Source organism: Desarmillaria tabescens (genome assembly GCF_030435595.1).
Source record: "Desarmillaria tabescens strain CCBAS 213 chromosome Unknown EV420scaffold_5, whole genome shotgun sequence".
NCBI lineage: Eukaryota > Fungi > Basidiomycota > Agaricomycetes > Agaricales > Physalacriaceae > Desarmillaria > Desarmillaria tabescens.
Genome location: NW_026848304.1, coordinates 1 through 18,238, shown reverse-complemented (window position 1 = coordinate 18,238; position 18,238 = coordinate 1). Strand labels below are relative to the sequence as shown.

At 48.1% G+C, this 18,238-nt stretch overlaps 11 protein-coding genes across 11 annotated transcripts; 7 read left to right on the top strand and 4 right to left on the bottom strand.

Moving 5' to 3' along the window:
* Positions 1 to 7: 7 nt before the first annotated feature.
* EV420DRAFT_926076 (uncharacterized protein) lies at positions 8 to 1,802 on the top strand. The gene is made up of 2 exons (XM_060484009.1): positions 8 to 120; positions 169 to 1,802. Exons 1-2 carry the CDS (start codon positions 58 to 60, stop codon positions 1,630 to 1,632), a joined length of 1,527 nt encoding a protein of 508 aa, XP_060335930.1. The 5' UTR covers positions 8 to 57; the 3' UTR covers positions 1,633 to 1,802.
* EV420DRAFT_926077 (uncharacterized protein) lies at positions 1,803 to 3,749 on the top strand. Its single transcript, XM_060484010.1, has 2 exons — positions 1,803 to 2,134; positions 2,185 to 3,749. The coding sequence occupies exons 1-2, from the start codon at positions 1,972 to 1,974 to the stop codon at positions 3,690 to 3,692; spliced, it is 1,671 nt and encodes a 556-aa protein (XP_060335929.1). The 5' UTR covers positions 1,803 to 1,971; the 3' UTR covers positions 3,693 to 3,749.
* Positions 3,750 to 3,765: 16 nt separating this feature from the next.
* Positions 3,766 to 4,701, bottom strand: EV420DRAFT_1637053 (50S ribosomal protein L4; the record flags this gene model as incomplete). The annotated part of the gene is made up of 3 exons (XM_060476658.1): positions 3,766 to 4,459; positions 4,509 to 4,630; positions 4,681 to 4,701. 3 exons carry the CDS (start codon positions 4,699 to 4,701, stop codon positions 3,766 to 3,768), a joined length of 837 nt encoding a protein of 278 aa, XP_060335928.1.
* Positions 4,702 to 4,848: 147 nt separating this feature from the next.
* EV420DRAFT_1511796 (ribosomal protein S9) lies at positions 4,849 to 5,685 on the top strand. The gene is made up of 4 exons (XM_060471606.1): positions 4,849 to 4,892; positions 4,956 to 5,036; positions 5,090 to 5,469; positions 5,521 to 5,685. The coding sequence occupies exons 2-4, from the start codon at positions 4,992 to 4,994 to the stop codon at positions 5,528 to 5,530; spliced, it is 435 nt and encodes a 144-aa protein (XP_060335927.1). The 5' UTR covers positions 4,849 to 4,892; positions 4,956 to 4,991; the 3' UTR covers positions 5,531 to 5,685.
* A 67-nt stretch (positions 5,686 to 5,752) lies between these two features.
* On the top strand, positions 5,753 to 8,385 carry EV420DRAFT_1511795 (uncharacterized protein). The gene is given in 6 exon segments (XM_060471605.1): positions 5,753 to 5,969; positions 6,019 to 6,266; positions 6,322 to 7,138; positions 7,189 to 7,779; positions 7,826 to 8,003; positions 8,023 to 8,385. The coding sequence occupies 6 exon segments, from the start codon at positions 5,835 to 5,837 to the stop codon at positions 8,271 to 8,273; spliced, it is 2,220 nt and encodes a 739-aa protein (XP_060335926.1). The 5' UTR covers positions 5,753 to 5,834; the 3' UTR covers positions 8,274 to 8,385.
* On the bottom strand, positions 8,205 to 8,966 carry EV420DRAFT_925998 (uncharacterized protein). The gene is made up of 3 exons (XM_060484007.1): positions 8,775 to 8,966; positions 8,607 to 8,726; positions 8,205 to 8,553 (listed from the first exon to the last, which is right to left on the bottom strand). The coding sequence occupies exons 1-3, from the start codon at positions 8,938 to 8,940 to the stop codon at positions 8,384 to 8,386; spliced, it is 456 nt and encodes a 151-aa protein (XP_060335925.1). The 5' UTR covers positions 8,941 to 8,966; the 3' UTR covers positions 8,205 to 8,383.
* Positions 8,967 to 9,070: 104 nt separating this feature from the next.
* On the top strand, positions 9,071 to 10,075 carry EV420DRAFT_1511790 (nuclear movement protein nudC; the record flags this gene model as incomplete). The annotated part of the gene is made up of 7 exons (XM_060471604.1): positions 9,071 to 9,172; positions 9,236 to 9,430; positions 9,479 to 9,623; positions 9,671 to 9,692; positions 9,741 to 9,758; positions 9,810 to 9,851; positions 9,906 to 10,075. Coding segments are annotated over 7 exons (587 nt in total), but the record flags the coding sequence as incomplete, so codon positions are not given.
* Positions 10,058 to 12,364, bottom strand: EV420DRAFT_1759641 (uncharacterized protein; the record flags this gene model as incomplete). The annotated part of the gene is made up of 9 exons (XM_060480593.1): positions 10,058 to 10,278; positions 10,334 to 10,756; positions 10,794 to 11,041; positions 11,085 to 11,102; positions 11,152 to 11,209; positions 11,257 to 11,403; positions 11,455 to 12,169; positions 12,222 to 12,289; positions 12,333 to 12,364. The coding sequence occupies 9 exons, from the start codon at positions 12,362 to 12,364 to the stop codon at positions 10,068 to 10,070; spliced, it is 1,920 nt and encodes a 639-aa protein (XP_060335923.1). The 3' UTR covers positions 10,058 to 10,067.
* A 100-nt stretch (positions 12,365 to 12,464) lies between these two features.
* Positions 12,465 to 13,530, top strand: EV420DRAFT_1511786 (uncharacterized protein). Its single transcript, XM_060471603.1, has 5 exons — positions 12,465 to 12,556; positions 12,582 to 12,585; positions 12,613 to 12,764; positions 12,817 to 13,338; positions 13,389 to 13,530. Exons 3-4 carry the CDS (start codon positions 12,684 to 12,686, stop codon positions 13,333 to 13,335), a joined length of 600 nt encoding a protein of 199 aa, XP_060335922.1. The 5' UTR covers positions 12,465 to 12,556; positions 12,582 to 12,585; positions 12,613 to 12,683; the 3' UTR covers positions 13,336 to 13,338; positions 13,389 to 13,530.
* Positions 13,531 to 15,406: 1,876 nt separating this feature from the next.
* On the top strand, positions 15,407 to 16,097 carry EV420DRAFT_1637046 (uncharacterized protein; the record flags this gene model as incomplete). The annotated part of the gene is made up of 2 exons (XM_060476657.1): positions 15,407 to 15,487; positions 15,540 to 16,097. 2 exons carry the CDS (start codon positions 15,407 to 15,409, stop codon positions 16,095 to 16,097), a joined length of 639 nt encoding a protein of 212 aa, XP_060335921.1.
* Positions 16,098 to 16,188: 91 nt separating this feature from the next.
* On the bottom strand, positions 16,189 to 17,792 carry EV420DRAFT_925852 (uncharacterized protein). The gene is made up of 7 exons (XM_060484006.1): positions 17,780 to 17,792; positions 17,450 to 17,724; positions 17,360 to 17,398; positions 17,165 to 17,310; positions 16,929 to 17,115; positions 16,864 to 16,879; positions 16,189 to 16,811 (listed from the first exon to the last, which is right to left on the bottom strand). Exons 2-7 carry the CDS (start codon positions 17,546 to 17,548, stop codon positions 16,357 to 16,359), a joined length of 942 nt encoding a protein of 313 aa, XP_060335920.1. The 5' UTR covers positions 17,549 to 17,724; positions 17,780 to 17,792; the 3' UTR covers positions 16,189 to 16,356.
* Between the last annotated feature and the right edge of the window lie 446 nt (positions 17,793 to 18,238).

Sequence of the window (18,238 nt, the reverse complement as noted above, 5' to 3'; positions counted from 1 at the left end):
ATTTCTCGTCCTTTCTCATCACTCTCATCGTACTTACCCTCTTATCGATCGGCCACAATGACACGGAAGAAAAATAAAGGAAAGAAACAGGATGCAACCTCGAAGATACCAAAGCCAAAGGTATAATCCTTGTCTTTTGGGTTCTGCATTCGCTCACCTGATTCTTAGCCTTCCAGTAGCAAAAGCAGGCGGGGAACAACTAAATCGACTGGGATCAGCAGAATCAATGAGCGTTTACCCAACGAGCTTCTAGCTTACATTTTTTCCACTGCGATTATCAGCCTGCTTCCAATAAACCACAGGTCCTTCCTCGCTCAAGTGTGCAGCATATGTCGCCGTTGGCGGGATGTTGCTATCGAGGCATCTGAGCTTTGGACCACCATTGTTATACATAATCCTAACCATGTTCCATCTGCGGAACTCTTCCTTGAACGATCAAAGACGCGACTTCTGGATGTTGACGTCCAGGTCGCCTTTGGTCAAGGCGGGTTCCGGGGACCTTCGGCGACTTTCAGTCGACAATCTGGGCTTCGAGTTGCGGAGTTGACATCGGTCCATCTTTGGCGTACGAGGACACTCTCCTTGAGCATTAGCGATACTCAAGGCGCCGAAAAATTTTCTGCGTTGTACCGACCGGTGTCAACTCCGCATCTCGTTAGCCTTTCCGTTTATGTCAAAGGGTGGTCACAAAACTCTCCCCCCTTACTTGATTCCATTTGTTCAGTCGGTTCTAATGGGAATGGAGGTTTATCATCGAACACAACCTCAGTCTCTGGGCTTACCAGACTCGAGCTGACATCCGTTCATCCTAAGCTTGAAGATGTGCGGAAAATATTCACTCACTTTCCATCTCTCGAAACTCTCATCCTATCGCAATTTTGTCCGGGCTGGGCGGGACGCCAGGAGGTGAATCAACCTACCATATCAACATCCAGCTCTCTGCGATCGCTCGCAGTTCATCTTGATTACAGCCATGTCAAGTCTTCACATGCAGGAAACCCGCCTGACTGTTCATGTGTCCTTGGCTCTCTTCGCTTTCCGAACCTCGAATATCTCGAGGTTCTAGGCGATAACTCTTCCTATAGTCTTAATCTCGGCAGCCATTTCAAAGACCTGCCGAAATTGAAGACGCTGCGTTTACAGCGGTGCTCTGTGTTGCCTGCTGACACTGAGTTTTTCCGCTCTTTGAAGCTGTTAAATCGTTTGGAACTGGTGGACAACTTGAAAGATGTGAAGTGGTCTGCAAAACACCGCAAAAGAGCGACGCTACCATTTCCCCACCTGTCGTCTATCTTGCTTGGTGACAAGTCAAATGGGAATTATGATATGTCCCAGTGGATAAGCCTGGCGCGGCTGGCCATCCAGAGTTATGGTTGCACCAAGTTCTCTATCGAAGTACCAGCACGCTACCATCGTAGCATGTCGCGTACCCTTGGTCCTCAGGATGAGCGTATTCACGTCGAAGCGAAGGACCATCTTCCCGGTTTGCTCTGTCCACCTCCCCCAGTATACTCTTTCCAATGGTCGGATGACGATGAAGATTATTACGATTCCGACTTTGATATTGATTCTGTCTATGGCTTTGATTCATCCGACTATGAGAACCAGGCGGAATATTACGCAGGATACTGAACTGTAAGATCACATTTTTAACTTGCACGCCAAAGAAACGCGATATTGACTATCCTTTATAGAGATGTAAGCACCAAAATGTCACATATCATTATTTTCTGATGAATGTATCTGGCAGAGCAGGGCAGAATTTTGGGAGAATATATCAGTACTACTGAGTATCCTGAAATCGGGTTCGCAGGCGGAGTCGTTCTGCACCAGTTGGAGCGCAGATTAATGGAAGGACAGGTAAACTGTTAAATAGCGCCTTTTGTGATGTATTATTTCTCCAGTTTTATTGAATAGTGTCGAATCGAGTCATCTAAGTTGCTTTGAAGTAGTCCGAGCCTCAGCGAGGACATGGGGTCACGTGCGACTGACGTTCGTGATTCTGAAGTTCCTTGTCTTTACTGTTCTTCATCTCACAGCACAACGTCGGCTCACCGCTATTCTCTTTCTTGCATTTACCACTCCTTTTCTTTACAAATTCCATCGCCTGATAGCTGTTCTCATCATCCTGAAAGTAGGAATGCTTGCCTGTCTCTATTCTGGCCAGCTGATCTTGTCCGCCAGACATGGCGTCTGTTTCGAAGATAAACCAACTTCCCGACGAGCTACTTGCATCTATATTCGCTACCGGCCTTCGTGGCTTGTCATCCGATAAACATAAGGTCCTCCTGGCTTTGATATGTAGCATCTGTCGTCACTGGCGAAATGTTGCTATTGGAGCCTCCGAACTATGGACCACTATTCACATTTCCTTGGAACGACACCTTCCAGCCGCCCAGGCATTCCTGGAGCGATCAAAGGGTCGCCTCATCCACATCACTATCGAAACGCTTTACCCCTCAGACCCTGATTCCTCAACTGCCGCCCGTAGAACTGCTGATATAACTGCACCACACATCTCCCGTGCTCAAACTCTGACCATGATTCTTCCACATGCCGACATCTATGCCATATTTTCAGATGCCTACCGCTCCATCTCTCCTCCCGATCTTGCCAGCCTTTCCATCCATATCACAGATGGTCTGTGGTCGATAACAAGACTTCGTCCACTCTTTACGAACACTAACTCCCTCTGTCATTTTGACACTCAAGGACGTTTCATAAACATTGTTTCTTCAAAGGATAGTCTCACCAAAGTGGAGCTCAGCGATTATTCCCCGACTCACGCAGACCTCCAGAAATTGTTTGCCGAATCGCCTCGTCTTGAAACACTCATCCTACGTAGGTTTCATACAGGCGCGACAGTGGTTGGCACTGATGAAGAAGACACTACGCCTTTCACCATCACTGCCCCGGCTTCTTTGAAATCCCTGGCAGTATCCTTTGTGTATCACTCGCATAGTAATGACCCAGCATCGTGTGACTGCGTTCTTGGTTCATTATCTATTCCAAATCTGGAATATCTAGAGGTGGTCGGGACTGCCGTCTTGGATATCAATTTGAAAGCTCATTTTGGGGAACGGGCCCAGCTACGGACGCTACGCATCCAGCGTTATGCTGTATCATCGGCCGACGAAGAGTTCTTCCTCTCATTGAAGGAGCTGAGACGTTTGGAGTTGGTAGACATACGACCTCAGTCACAAATACAATACATCACAAGGACTTCAAAAGAAGACCGTCCGTCATCTTCGTTCTCCCTTTTCCCTCATCTATCTTCCGTCTTCTTTTCCATGACGGGGGAGTATGCGCAGAGTCCGTATCAGCTACTGGAGCTCGCTGAGCGCCGCGTTGAAGCCGGATGTCCTCGTTTCACACTTGAATTCAAAAAAGGGTGTTCCGAACCGCCATTTTTCGACACCGTCGTGTCGTGTATTCAGGATGGTCGTATTTGCCTTATAGAGAGTGATTGTCCAAGCGGTCTGATAAAACCAGATATCGAAGAGATGGATGCAGACGGTTTTGGGGACCAGGACGAGGAAGGGATGGATGCAGACGATTTTTGGGACCAGGACGAGGAAGAGATGATTGAGTGGGAACATGATTGGGAGGTTGATTATGATGGATGGGATGAGGAGGAGGAAGATGAGGACGACGAGTTTTATGACGAGGATCCTCTTGCTACATATATGTAGTGGTATACGGGTATTCCTCAACCTTAGCTGGCTTGGTAAACTTTTGGATCCGGAATGAAAAAAACAAAATGTATTAGTGGGCGACAGTAGAGGGAGTTCGTGACAATGTCCGTTCAAAAAAGTCCACCGCTTTGGCATCTAGCATTATGCGTCGCCACTTGAGTAGCTCGTGAACGGTCAGCGTATTTGATGTCGTCAGCTTCACCTTTGGGATGTTTCGAATGGCTCTTTCCAAAGTCACAGGAATCTCCTCCTCTCCAGTGACGAACAACGTCTGATCCAGGCCGAGATCCTCCAGCCTCTTGGCGAGGCTCTTGGTCTTGGGTTCCGGCCAATCCATGCTGAACATGACACCAAATTGCTGCTCCTTGACTTTTGCGCTGAGCGCAACCCTCATGCCCATCTGAATGACCTTCCTGGGAAGTTTGGTGCTGAAATCGCGCGGCTTGGGACCGAACGCGATACCTCCACCTCTGAGCATAGGGACTCTGAGCATCTCCAAGACGTGCTCTTTCCCGTGCCCTTTTGAGGGCGAATCTTCCTGCCCGAGCCGCGAACTTCGCCGCGAGTTTTGGTGTTTGCAGACCCTTGGCGGAGGGAGTCGCGGTATTGTACGACGCAGAGGTGAAGGAATATCGCGTCGGATTGGATGGTTGAAGACGGTAGGGTCCAAAGTCGACCAGGGTTTCTTGTGGATCTGGGTCCGTGCGCTTGGGCTTGAATGGTGTACTAAGCGAAACGTATACGGGCTCAAGAAGCGAAGGGTGCTGAATTTGTGTGACCACATTGATACCTTCTAGGGATGCAAATACGCACCTGTAGGTGACGATACTGGCAGACGTGATTGGACTCTCGACGAGGACCGAGCAGGCCTTGCGACTGCAGCTGGTCGAGGAACAGCCTGCGAGACCCTGTTGCGAAGTATTTGCCTGGGTGACCTCTAATGTGATATAAGCAAAGATACTGGTAGCATTTGCAGACAACGTACACGTCCTACTGTCTTGAGCATCGCAGCTGAACGTTGACTGTAATTTTGTGGCAGAAGTCGGAAGAAGGGAGCAGTATTAGGTCAGCGGCCGGCACAATTCGGCCGGATAATTCCGCGTCGGCATGTGGAACTGTACAGTTTTCTCAATCCTTCCCACGGCTCGATATTCCCCTCAACGATTGCACGCAGACAGGCTCGACGTCAAGATCAAGGTGAGTAAACCGTCATTTTGGATGAAATATTGTTTATCTAACACTTTTCACCTTGTCTGTTAGATTCATCAGTTAGGCCATCCATCCTAATATCACAAAATGGCTTCAGCAACCAAGGCCGTCCAAACGTTCGGAAAGAAGAAGGTGCGTCGGTTTAGGTTACGCTGAAGAAATCTCAAGTAACGACTGCGCTACAGACAGCAACTGCTGTTGCCCACGCCAAGGAGGGTCGTGGACTCATCCGTATCAATGGTTCCCCCATCAACCTCGTCCAACCCGAAATTCTTCGCCTAAAGGTGTACGAGCCCGTTCTCGTTGCTGGCGAGGACGCCTTCACTGTCCTTGATATCCGTGTCCGGGTGAAGGGTGGTGGACACACCTCCCAGGTGTACGCCATCCGACAGGCCATTGCCAAGGCCCTTGTCGCGTACTACGCAAAATACATTGACGCCTACAGCGCACTGGAGTTGAAGAAGAAGCTGGTGGCATATGACCGAACGCTGTTGATCGCTGACCCCAGACGGATGGAGCCCAAAAAGTTCGGTGGTGCCGGTGCCCGTGCTCGCAGGCAAAAGAGGTTCGTCGTTTTACTTTATTGGTTTTTGCATATTCTCATGTCTCTGAACAGTTACCGTTAAGTGGCAGTGGCTTTTTCGGGGGACTTTGTGTTACTATATTCTCAATATCATGCATTATGTTTCCCAGTCACTGTTATATAATGCTATTATGCACTTTTCGCTTGAGATTTTGAGGGTATCAATTTGGGAATAATCAACACCGCAAAGTCTGACAGTGACTGACAGTGACTAGTGACTACTTATGAAAAAGAAGTGCAAAAATAAGATTTGTAAATATTGCTACGCTTTACGTCACTGGCACCTGCATTCCAAGCCAGATTTTAACCTTTTCTTGCTCTTCTTCATTTTTCATGCTTTTACTACCATGAGCGTCGAATCATTGCCATCGCAGCCACTTGATGATTCTGTTCCTCCTCTATTTCGTGATGCCGGCGCCATCTTTGTTGATCCAGGTGCCGGTGGTATAATCGGACGTCCTAAATTGCTTCGTTCGTTGAGGGTACATTTGTCTGCTTTCCCCTCCTTGCATTGCATTGACTCTGGTACAGAAATTAGGTGCCTCTCTCTGTCACGATCCAAGGAGTGCCAAGTACATTCTCGTTCATCCCCAGTCTGACACTGGACGCCAGTTTATTCGTGATTGGGGGACCGATCCCGGCAAGGTTGTTCTAAATCATCAATGGGTCCAACAATGCTCTGCTGCTGGCAAGCTGCTAGAAGCTGACGACAATTGGGGGCATTGTACGACACATGACGACGGGCTGCCCATCGGGTCAACGGAAGATGAGGATGTCAAGTGAGTCCAGGATGTTCTATGTAACCAAAGCAGTCTAATCAACATGCGCAAGAAGTCCTCTACCTACTCCTCGAGAAACGCCCGTCGATGTCAGGCCATCCACATCGAAGAGCAGCTCTGCAAACCATGCTCCGTCAAAAACACCAGTTCCGTCTCAGCCTCAACCTCCTGCAAGCCATGCTTCGCCGTCGCCTATCGTAAACGACATTCAAACACCTGCTTCTATTGTTCCTCCAGCACCATCAGATCCCTCTCCGAATGTTCCACAAATGCAACAGAATGCCATGCCCCTGCCTGGAGCTTCTGCCGGATCGGCGACGCCGAGTGCGTCCTTTTTCCCACCGCTGATGATGCATCCGGACATGATGCAGCAATTCTTCAACCAAATGAATATGATGAGCCATATGTACCAGACGAACATGATGCCGCAGTCTATTCCTGATCACCGACACCCTCTGTATGGCGCACTGGTCGATTCTTATAGAAACCATCAAATGTCCCAGGCGCAACCTTCCCTCCCATCCAATAACGTAGCTCATCCATTTCATTCACCCATCCCTCAGTATGAAGGCCAGCATCCAGACAATTCTGCCTCTGTTTCTCTTTCCCGCTCTAACTCTGTAGAATCTTCCATACCAAACGGTTTTTCGTCCCAGCAATTCAGCACATCGAAGGGTAGCATCAGAAGACAATCACCTATCCCTCGCTCGCCTACTGTTTCATCTGCGGGGCCATCCCAAATGCCTACCATTGCCTCCCCTGCTTCTTCGAATATATTTACCGATCCAGAAACTGGTGAAAGCTTGAACTTTTTTGTCGAAGTAAACATGGGATTTAGTACGCAGCGTTCTGTGACCACTTCCCAGATCAAAGTACGCATTCCTCTGGTTTACCGAGCCTTATCTTGATGTGAGTTCCATAGAAACACGGGGGTAAACTAGCACATCAGAAAGAACGCGCAGATTATTGCATCCTTAGTCAAAAGTGCAAGACCTTCGATACCGACCTCAGCGAAGCTGTTTATTATGGTGTCCCAGCTATCAACGCGTCGTTTGTGACCGACTGCGTCAAGGCGAAGCAGCTCCTTGATCATTCCGATTATCTTTTCGACATACCCGCGAAATTACAGAATAAACGCAAAGGACCCCAGAAGCAGCGCAAACAGCGAGTCAGCGTAGATGCACAGGCGACGGTGGCGAAGGAATGGATAGAAGAGAGCCCGAGCACGTCCCAAAACAAGAGGTCAAGTCTAGACAGAAACGATCAACCGTCAAAACGACGCAAGATCAAAAACGAGTCTCCTTCTAGTCAACGGACAACGAAGCCTGTTGCTTGGGATTCGAACTTACGATCACCTTCACCGCCCCCAGAACATACGCGCGTACTGTTCTCGGAAGGAAGATATCGATACACGTTAGAGGAGCGAGAATACGTCCGGTCCTATGTCGAAGTCCTTGTCAAACGCGATATCAACATCACAAACATCGCTATTGCTGATCGACTTTTCGCAAAGGTATTTCTCAAATCCCTATGATCTGAACTAAGCTAATACTCCAAAGATGCCTCATCATTCTAATAAATCTTGGCGTGAACAGATCCAGAAGGCCGACGGATTTCGCACTGACATTGAAACTATTCGAAAGAGAGTCGGCATCGCTCAACGGTTGAAGAGAAATCAAGCTCCAGCTACCGAGCATAGCTTTTCTATCATGGAAACACCTCCGCCAGCAGCACCAAGTCCTCCTCCTCCTGATAGCTTCGCTGGTCCAAACAGGATCGGCACAACGAGATCCTTTTGAAGAGGACCTGAATACTGTTGTGGAATTTTTTGCATTAGACGGTGCAGACGAGGATGAAGATGAACCCGATGTCATTTGGGCAAAGCTGACGAGGAAGGTAAGATCCATAAGTTTATTCATCACACCTTTTATCGTAATCAATTATTGGAAAGGTAACATGCCAAACAGCGGCATCGTGGGCAGATTTCCATTGCCAGCATCATGTTGAAATACAACGGCGTTATGAGCTTCTTGCAGAGAGAAACAACGACGGAGAGTAGGTATCCGTGTGGTGATAATTAGTCTTGTTGATTGTATGATTGCATTGTCGATGATGAATTACTTTGAGGGTAAATCTACAACCAAGTCTGGGTTCTTGAAGAATTTCCGCCGCTTTTCAGGATCTATTGCACCTCCTTCTGTTGATGCCAATTTGCCAGCATAGTCATATGCTCCCAAGAATGCACCCATGAACGCGCATCCGCCTATTGCGACGGGGAAAGAACGCGCTGCAATGCCAATGAGACTACGAATCTGAACTATATAGCAAAGGATCACGTACCACGCATGCCGGTAAGAAATGCAGCAGCACAGGCTCCAGCAGCGGTGTTCAACGAATCGTCCGTCTGCCGTTGGTTGGCAACAGCGGCGCTCGTATACGCAAACGTGGCACCCACGGCAGCTATCGACCAGTCAACACGCTTCCGTAGCCACACAGACTGCTACGCACCGAAGAAACCAATTGTACCGCCTGTCCGTGTCAACACACCCGCTGCACCGTACGAATGGTTGCCGAGCGCATTTTGCAGTGCGCTAACGAGTGTGCCGACTGTAGCAGCTTGTGCGCCGGCAATTGTCGCTTTGTTGAACGAGCTTTTTGGTGTGAACTCCGCCATGGGAGGTGTTGGTGAGAGAAGGGTGAAGTCGTTACGGGTGTATTTGGCGAGGGCGGCTGATCCAAGCAACGGCTTCGGGCCCAATTAGCCAATAGGCTTTTCCCATTTTCCGAATCCAAGTCTGCAACAACGATGGCGCGCATGAGTGTTGAAGAGTACGACAAACTTTCGCCTGAGGAACGGCAAAAACAGGACAAGGAGGATCGCGCGAGGGAAGCGAGGGAACAGGCTGGTATGGCCTATTCTGCTTCACTTGGATTGATTTATTCATTCATTTATATGATCTCTGTGCTAGAATTACCGTACACTTGGAACCAAGAGCTGACTGAACTTGATCTCGTCGTTCCCGTTCCAAAGGGAACCCGCGCCAGAGATCTGTCGATTGTTATTCAGAAGAAGAAACTGAGCGTCGGTCTGAAAGGGAAGGAGAGGACTCTGGACGGCGAACTTTGCAAGGAAATCAAGGTGGATGACAGTACTTGGACACTTCGTAAGTGTGATGGAGCTATTGGGGAACAGATGCTTATTTTTCGTTCAGAGGATAACGAAGCTGTTCATATCCATCTCGAGAAAGTGAACAAGGAACAATGGTGGGAAAACGTCCTTACCCACCATCCCAAGATCGATACCACCAAGATCGAACCAGAGAACAGCAAGCTCAGCGATCTTGATGGGGAGACCAGGTACTTTCCGTTTCTCTGTCTTGACTTCTTCTAAACGATCCATGCAGAGGAATGGTAGAGAAAATGATGGCAAGTAACGCGTAATATAACTTGATATTTTGCTAACGATCTCTTCAGTTTGACAACCAGCAGAAGGTAAGCCACTGCCTGTAGTCTTGAGTATCGCGTTTGCTCATAATCATATAGCAAATGGGAAAACCAACGTCCGATGAACTCAAGAAGATGGAGGTCAATTTATGCGTCCTCGATAAAAACAGGCTTTCTCTGATCCCCCCCTACTAGGCTCTTCAAAAATTCCAGGCTGCCCACCCAGAACTGGATTTCTCCAAGGCGAAGATTACATGACCGCTGGTTATCGACTCTCCCTCACTTGGTGCATGTGTAGTAACCCCGAGAAAAAAGGTATCATCAGGACAAGTAGCTAAACAAATATGTAACACCAATCTATGAGATTTTTTGTCGTTTGCCCGTACCACGCTGTCCAGAATGGGCGCTTTTTCGTTTAACACTCTCCACCAGACTTTGTAGATTCCGGTTACCCTCTGCCTCACTTTTCTTCGTAGTCTTATCCAAGGACTCATTCTCTCCTCGAATTGCTTGCCTACGCTTGCCGCCCTCTTCCAGCAACGCAGCCATACTTTTTGTTCTCTTGAACCTGTGCAGAAAATCGTCAGATCATGATTGCAAACGAAAATAGATGATAAATTTACTGAGGATTGCTGGGATCAATTGCAAACTTGGGATCTTCATGAAGAACATTGAAACGATCATCTTTGACATCGAGTGCGAAATCTGGTTGGGTTTCGTCATTAGCATCTTGTTCTCGAGCTTTCTTGCCCTTCTTCCCCTTCCGTTTTGACTTGTTCTCAGCTTTCAAAACGGCCTTCAGATCGAAGTGCTTCCGCCCCTCGTCTTTGTCTCCATCCGCCAGTTTCTGGAGCTCCTCTAGGCTAATAGGCTCTTTGGTTGGTGGAGGCGCGGGTTCATCATCGCTGGCAGCATCGAAGAAGTCGTCTCCGCCAAGCTTGTCGTTGTCCTTTGGCGGCGGTTCAAGACCCTTCGTGCGCCGTTCAGCTTTGCTCTTCCGCTTTTCCTTCATTTTGCGCTGGTATTTCTCGATCGTGGTTTCAGTCCTGATCACCTTTAGATTCTGATAACCCTGGCGTGAACGTTATCTCCATGTCAACATCAGAACCCTCGTCGTTGTCGCCGCCTCGAGACCAGCCCTCGGGCAGATCATCGTTCCCACCCAATAACAGCGCACGCAATTTATCTCGTGATTGAGCCTTTTGCTGCGACTTCTTCTGCGCTGTGTCTTGCCGTTCATCTTCTCCTTCTGATTCTGAGGAAGAAGAAGCGAGGTAGGAGTTGAAATGTCCGTCTTCTATTTCCTTGCGAGATAACGTCCGTCCGCGTAACTAGATTGCGCTCGGGGTCGTCCTCGTCCCAAGTCAGTTTTACTTTAGAATGTCGTAGAGCCTGATAGATAAGTGAGAAGGAGCTATGCATCAGGAATAGAAAGGCGTACATCTGTGGCAAAGTCAAGGCCCTTATACGTAGCAACAGAATCTTCTGTAGCTTCGTCCCTGCTAAATCGTAAGTATGAGCTTTTTATCCGAAGAATAATGATTACCTAAATTCGCCCTTAAAAACCATATCTTCTGGTACGAAGCTTAGGTCGAAAACATTTGCAGATCGTTCCAACTCGGTGCCCTCCAATTCGTCATATATGTGCGATGCTGCATCAACGGAGTTACAGGTGATGATAGCATAGTAATACCTGCCTAGACGTCAGCATGGATAGAAACGGTTCATGGACAACACGTCTGACCGTAAACGTTCCAGCTGGTACTTTCGTAGAGCGTCTTCGTTCAAATCATGTTCATCGCCAACTTCGTAGATATTACGATCGTTCACTTCCTCATCCTCAACCTTCTTTTTCTTGAAGACTTCAGCAGGCGGCCCTTCTTTCTCCTCCCGAGCCATACGCTCCTTCCCGAATTCACTTGGGTAGACCCGAACACTTAACACCCGACCACGAACCATTTCGTTGGAGGATTTGGCGCGCTTTTTGGACTTTTCAGGACTACGGGATGATGAAGCGAGTGGAGGAGCGGTGAGTGAAACAAGCGAAGAGCAAATTTTGAATAAGTGATTGGCACGAACATGGTCCCAGTCTAGGTTCACAGCTGCGAGCCGATAGGTCCTTGCACCTTCCTGGACTTCTGTTTCTGGGTGATCCTTGGTGTATGCTGCTGCTTGAGCAGACAAATCGGCGTACTCGGACTCGTCCAAATCAATTTCTGGTTCTTCTACATCCTCGGTCCGGCCAACCGTCACAAATCCATCTTCAGCGTCGCTTTCAGCATCCTCTTTTTCGGAATCTTCCTCATCTGATGATTCCAAAAGCACTTGTCCTCGAGCATAGTCTACCGGCTTGGGTTCCTCAGCACCGTCCTCATCTCCGTCCTCCAGCCGGTAGTACCGTCGCAGGTTGTCTTGTTCATGATTTTCAGAGAGACGGCGACCGTACTTGTCAGTGCGGGCTGTTGAATGATGAATCTCGTGTCTCGACGGAACTGAAGGAAAATGCCTTACCAGCGGATTTATTTTTGGACTTTTTTTCTTTGGCAAAGACGGATTTGAAGCGGTCGTCGATAACTGACCTTTGAATTATTTTTTCGAGGTCGTCTAAATCGTGGATCTGACCGTAGTCGAGAGAAACGTGGGTCGGAGGACATGAAGAGAGGTAGACGGATGAGGCTTAACTTGGATGAGGCACGCCCGAGTTGACCGCGAAAATTGATGACAAATGACAGATGACCACGCGGTGATGATCGCGTCGTCCAGCGACCATCAGGGGCTACTTAATAAAAGGTCCACCAAGGATTTCGTTCCCACCCTATCCCTCCTTTCCCTTTCACTTCAGCCTTGTAAGTGTTTTCCCTTCGACGTTTCTCGTACTTATTCCTGTTTATTCCTGCAGTCGTTTCTTTTCCTTGCGAGGCCTGGACGCCTGCAGCTTCACCTTCTTTCCATCAAGCCCACTTGTTCGTCATTATGCTCGCCCGTGCGACTCTTTTTGCATCCGCTGCCGCTTTGTTGGCGTCCCAAGTCCTTGCTCATCCTGTGTTTCTCCAAGTACGCTTTCTTGTTTCAGCGTCATTATTTGTTTTATTGATCCACTCTTTAGCGCGAGGTCGTTGCACGATCTCCAGCTCCTCTGGATCTCATCACTGCATATACTGCTGACGTGTCCAAGAGGCAAATCATATCTTCCGAGATCCCTACCAGGAGCATTGATGGTGTCATAACTCTGTACGACAAACGGGACGATGTCCCCGTTCAAGATGCTTCGAAAAGTCCGGACGGGAACATCGTTCCCTACAAGAAACGGGATGATGTCCCAGTTCAAGACGCCTCGAAAAGCCCTGATGGAAACATTGTTCCCTACAAACGGGACGACGTTCCAGTTCAAGATGCTTCGAAAAGCCCGGATGGGAACATCGTTCCCTACAAACGGGATGATGTCCCAGTTCAAGACGCTTCGAAAAGTCCTGATGGGAATATCGTTCCGTATAAGCGAGATGTTCCAGAGGAGCAACCGTCTAAGAGTCCTGACGGAAACGTCGTACCGTATGTCAAGCGAGATATACCCCTTCCCCTGCATCTCGCAGTCAAGTCTGTCGGCGGAGAGATCGAGCTTTATTAAGTGGTACGTCTACCTTCCCTTGAATACCACCTAAATTCTGATGGTCAAATCAGCGGTGCATGTGCAATTGTGTTACAGGTCAAAGGAGGTGCGCTGGCAGCACAGGACTTTTTTACAGTAGAAGAGCGTAGTATCATTCTTACAATTCGTACTTTTTTACTTGGGAACCCAATCACTTCTTTTCAAACCTTGGAAGCTTTGAGGTATTATATATCAACGTGCATGCTCAAGATCACAAAGGTAGGTTATTCGCCAAATCCATATTGCTGCCCTAAGGACCCAACCTCCGAATCCTCATGGAACGGGACATCAAGGCTTCTTTAACGTCATCAGTACCTTTAGGAATGCCACGATCCCGTTCCTGGAGCAAAATTTCCCATCCTCGTGGGTCCGGTTTCTGCTCTCTAACAAGTTTTCTTGCCGAAGACTTCAGCAAATAACCCTTCCATCTCCTCCCGGCATACGTGCCTTCCCGAATTCATTTGAGTAGACGCGAACACTCAACAACGAACCACGGACTACTGTACGTGAGTGTACAGTAGGAGCCGTAACACGTAACGCAAGTACTGATTCGTTGCTTCTTTGGCTTCTTTGGTCCTCCGTAGTAACGCATAACGGTCGACCTGTTTCCCATTTTTTTCGTCACTCCATCGAAATTCGGAGAATTCGTAAATAATTAGTCGAAATGCCATCCTCTCGTTGCCGAATCAGGCAACCGTAACACGTACTAACTCGTAGACCGCTTCCGAGTTGTCGAGAGGATCAGTTGACACCCACCATCGGGTCATTCAGACATCCCTATTTATAGATGAGTAGTTCAATAGCGCGATCATTACCGTATTTTAGATATTTTCATCCCACTGCGCACCTAACCCATTCGAGTGAAGACTGAGGTACGCCTTTATTACTTTACTTATTGACATGGTACCCATAGCTACGTAGAACGTTGCTTATTGTCACGAGTTTCTATGAATCTCCACCGTAACGCTCATTTTGGCGTTTCTACTGTACACTCACGTACAGTATTTTATTGTAAGCGGTGAGAGAAATAAGCGAAGAGCAGTTTCTGAATATCACTGCGCTTTTGATGGTCTAAAAATAACTTTCTGATTCGGTCATTTCGGTTTTAGCTTCAATTATGTTGTTTTTAGCACTTTACGGTAAAACGAAAAGGTACCTCAATTCCATTGCTCCACAGGACGGAGTTTTGTACGGTTTCACCGACGGCATTTTCAGGATCGACGAAGGCAAAACCTTTTACATTAGATTTCGTTTTACGAGCTAAAGTGTACAGGTTTCTGCCGTGTTGATAGGTGGTTGGCGCGAACCTCGTGCTACTACCAACCTATTTTTACATCTGTGAGTCGACAGGTTCTTGCACTTTCCTGAGCTTCAGTTTCTGGGTGATCCCTGGCGTATGCAGACAAATCCGATCGGCGTACTTACTTGGACTGAGTCGTCTAATCAATCTCTGCCAGTTCCTCTTCATTCTCGATTTGGATGACCGTTGTTACGTCGCAAACTCATCTTCAGCATCAGTTTCAACATCCTCTTTCTCGTACTTCTCATTGATCATTCCAAAAACATCTGTCAATGTCCTCGAGCGCAGTCTACTGACCTTGCGCCATCTTCAACTCCGTTCTCCAATCGCTAGAATCATCGCAGGTTGCCATGTTCACGAATTTCAGAGACTGTTTGAGGCCGTAAAGTTGTCAATGTGGGCTATTGAACGGTCAGCAGTCCGTTTCGACGGAGTTGAAGTGGAATGCCTCATCAGCGGAACTTTTAGGCATTTTATCTTTGGCAAACACGAATTTGCAGTGGTCGGAGAATGGAAAAAAAGGTAGATGGAAGAAGTAGCTGACTTAATTGAGGCGCGACCACGAGGTGGTCGCGTATGACCATCACGTATCAGGGGCTGCTCATAGTAGGACCCACGTCAAGTTCCTTCACATTCCCACTCCAACCTTCATTTCTTTTTTCGTTCCCACTCTATGTTTTCTTCCTTTTTATACGCAGGGCATGTCGCCTGAAGCTTCACTTTCTTTCCATCTTCAGCTTCCGGTTCAATATGCTCACCCGCTTGACTCTTTTTGCGTCCTTTGCTGTTCTGTTAGCGCCCCAAATCCTTGCTCATCTTGTGTTTCCACAAGTATGTCTTATTGCTCCAACGCTGCCGTTCGTTTTGTTAATCTACTATTTAGCGCGAGGTCATTGCACGCTCTCCAGCTCCTCTGGATCTCATCAGCGCATACACTGCTGATGTGTCCAAGAGAGAAACCACATCCTCCGATATCCAAGACGAGCACCGAGGCAAAAGGCCTGGGGGGCCCGTCATTCCTCATCCTGAGCGAGATGTTCCTGTCGAAGTTCCTGTCGACAGTCCTGACGGGACCACCATTCCCTACGGCAAACGACGAGTCCCAGACAAGCACCGAGGCAAAAAGCCTGGGGCTCATCCTGAGCGAGATGTTCCCGTCGAAGTTTCTGACGAGCACCGAGGCAAAAAGCATCCTGGGCGAGATGTTGCCATCGATGTTCCCGTCGACAGTCCTGACGAGACCACCATTCCCTACGGCAAACGACGAGTCCCAGACGAGCACCGAGGCAAGAAGCCTGGGGCTCATCCTGAGCGAGATGTTCCCGTCGAAGTTTCTGACGAGCACCGAGGCAAAAGCATCCTGAGCGAGATGTTGCCATCGAGCACCCAGTCAAAAGGCCTGGGGGGTCCGTCATTCCTCATCCTGGACCTAAGCGAGTAGGGAAAGATCGAGCTTGATTAAGTGGTACGCCCTCCTCTCCATGGCTACCCCAAATCCTGATAGTCAGATCAGCGGTGCATGTATAATTGTGTTACAAGTCAACGGAGGTGCACTGGCGGCAGAAGATTTTCTTTTTTGTGTATATATATAAGAGTGCAATGTCGTTACTTACTGTTCGTACTTTTACTGTGGAATTGGATCACTTCTTTTCAGACTTTGGAAGCTTTGAAGCATTATATATCAATGTGCATGCCCAAGATCACCAAAGATAACTAAATTTACCCCTGCGCCAGATCCATATGCTGCCCAAGGACCCTGTTCCCACAATGACCCGACCTCCGAACCCCATGGAACAGGACACGAGAGTTTCCTTCACATTATCAGCGACTCTGGGAAATGTACGGTCTTGTGCCTGGAGCATGATTTCCCACCCTCGCGGACTTGGTTTTTGCTCTTCAACAAGACGTGCAATCACATCTTCTGTCAACTGCATCCTTTCTGTCAGTTCAGCGACATCATCTACATCCGAGGTGAATGGCGGCACACTACGGGCCTCAAAATGGGCAACATTATACAGGGTGATGGTGTTGGAGTTTGGACGAGTGAACAGGATAATTGGACAGTGTTTTTCACTCCTGAAAACAGAGAGTCGAGGTGGATTGTAAGAGTCCACGCACTCTGTAATGGAGTAGACAGATAGTATTTTGAATGAAGCTAGATATAAAGTTCAACGTAGTCGGCGACCATAGAGAGAAAGCGTTCATACCACTTTGTTGATAGTCCTGTCGACATTTTTATTAGTGGACCAAGAATAGAAGTCACTATACTCACAGACGCGCATCCACGCAGAACCTCTTGGTCTGGAGGCTTCGTTGCGGGAAAAAACCGGTTAAGACTTAGCCAGCGCCATAGGACGATGGTCCCTGGCTCGATATACGTGACCTTGTTGCCAATATCCGAGGGATCCAAGCGCATGATAGCCGGCGCACTGTGAGATAGTAACGTATCGTCCTCCAACCTGGAACCTTTTAGGCAAGAAACTCGGATATGTGGAAACGTGTGATTACCATGAGACAGAAATGACCCGTGCTTTATGCAGTCTGCTACTACTGAAAAGAGGCTTGTCCTGTCGGAGCAAAGGGACGTTATTCTTGGATGCTTTGTGTTGGACTAGCTGCGGAGGGAGGTGCCAAATCTTGACGAATCGATCCATCTGTTGACGATTAGATTACTCGGGCATAATTTGTTTACGAAAGACTTACTCCGCATGTTGCTAGAAGAGGTTGTCGAGGATGAAAATCCTGTGAATGTCTTCATCAGTTAAAAAGGATGTCAGCAATCATGCTACAAACAGCTCCTAGAACTTCGCCTTGATGGCCTCCCGATCTACCCCCCATGAGAACCAGGACACACCGTCCTACGCCGTCTGCAGGACCTTCTATCTGGGTCATGTCTAGACCTATGAGCGGGCCCAGCAAGACTGGGTTGCTTGTTCGGAGGCCAACGAGGATTCGACGGCCGCTGTTTGGGTTTTAACGTGAGATCATACACTCGTGTTGAGAAGTCCCGGGAAGTGGTGCAGAAAAGATGAGGCAATTTAGGGTGGACGGCTATAGTATGTTATTGGCTATACAGAACAAAAACTGAGGAGGAGGAGGTATTACGGCGGAGGAAAGACGTACAGCACCGTGTCCCCGAAGTTGGCTGACTATCTGGCGCTTCTTGACGTCGTAGATAAAGATCAAGCCGAGATATGATAGTATTACGAGTGGATCGAGCCACTCGTCTGAACTGAGAGCCCAGGCGACATTTACTATGTCAGTCGCAAGAGGTTTGACTGTCAATATACTGGTGTAAGCGGTTGTAAGAGACCCAGAGGTACTAGTCATTCACAGGAGCGAGTAACAGGCAATGGGATTGAAATAATCGGTTTTAAACTTTGTAGGTGCACAATATATGCTCCCTTTTCTCCAGAAAGCAAGACCATATCGTGGAATTCAGAAACCATTGCATTCCATTCTTCAAAAGACTCTTGAAAGAAACCATCCCAGAGAGTGTTCAGAGACCCGGAATTCCAAGGGAAAAATACACAAGCATGAACTTCAGTAGACTGTCGAGGCTGTAAAATCTCGGTACTTTGT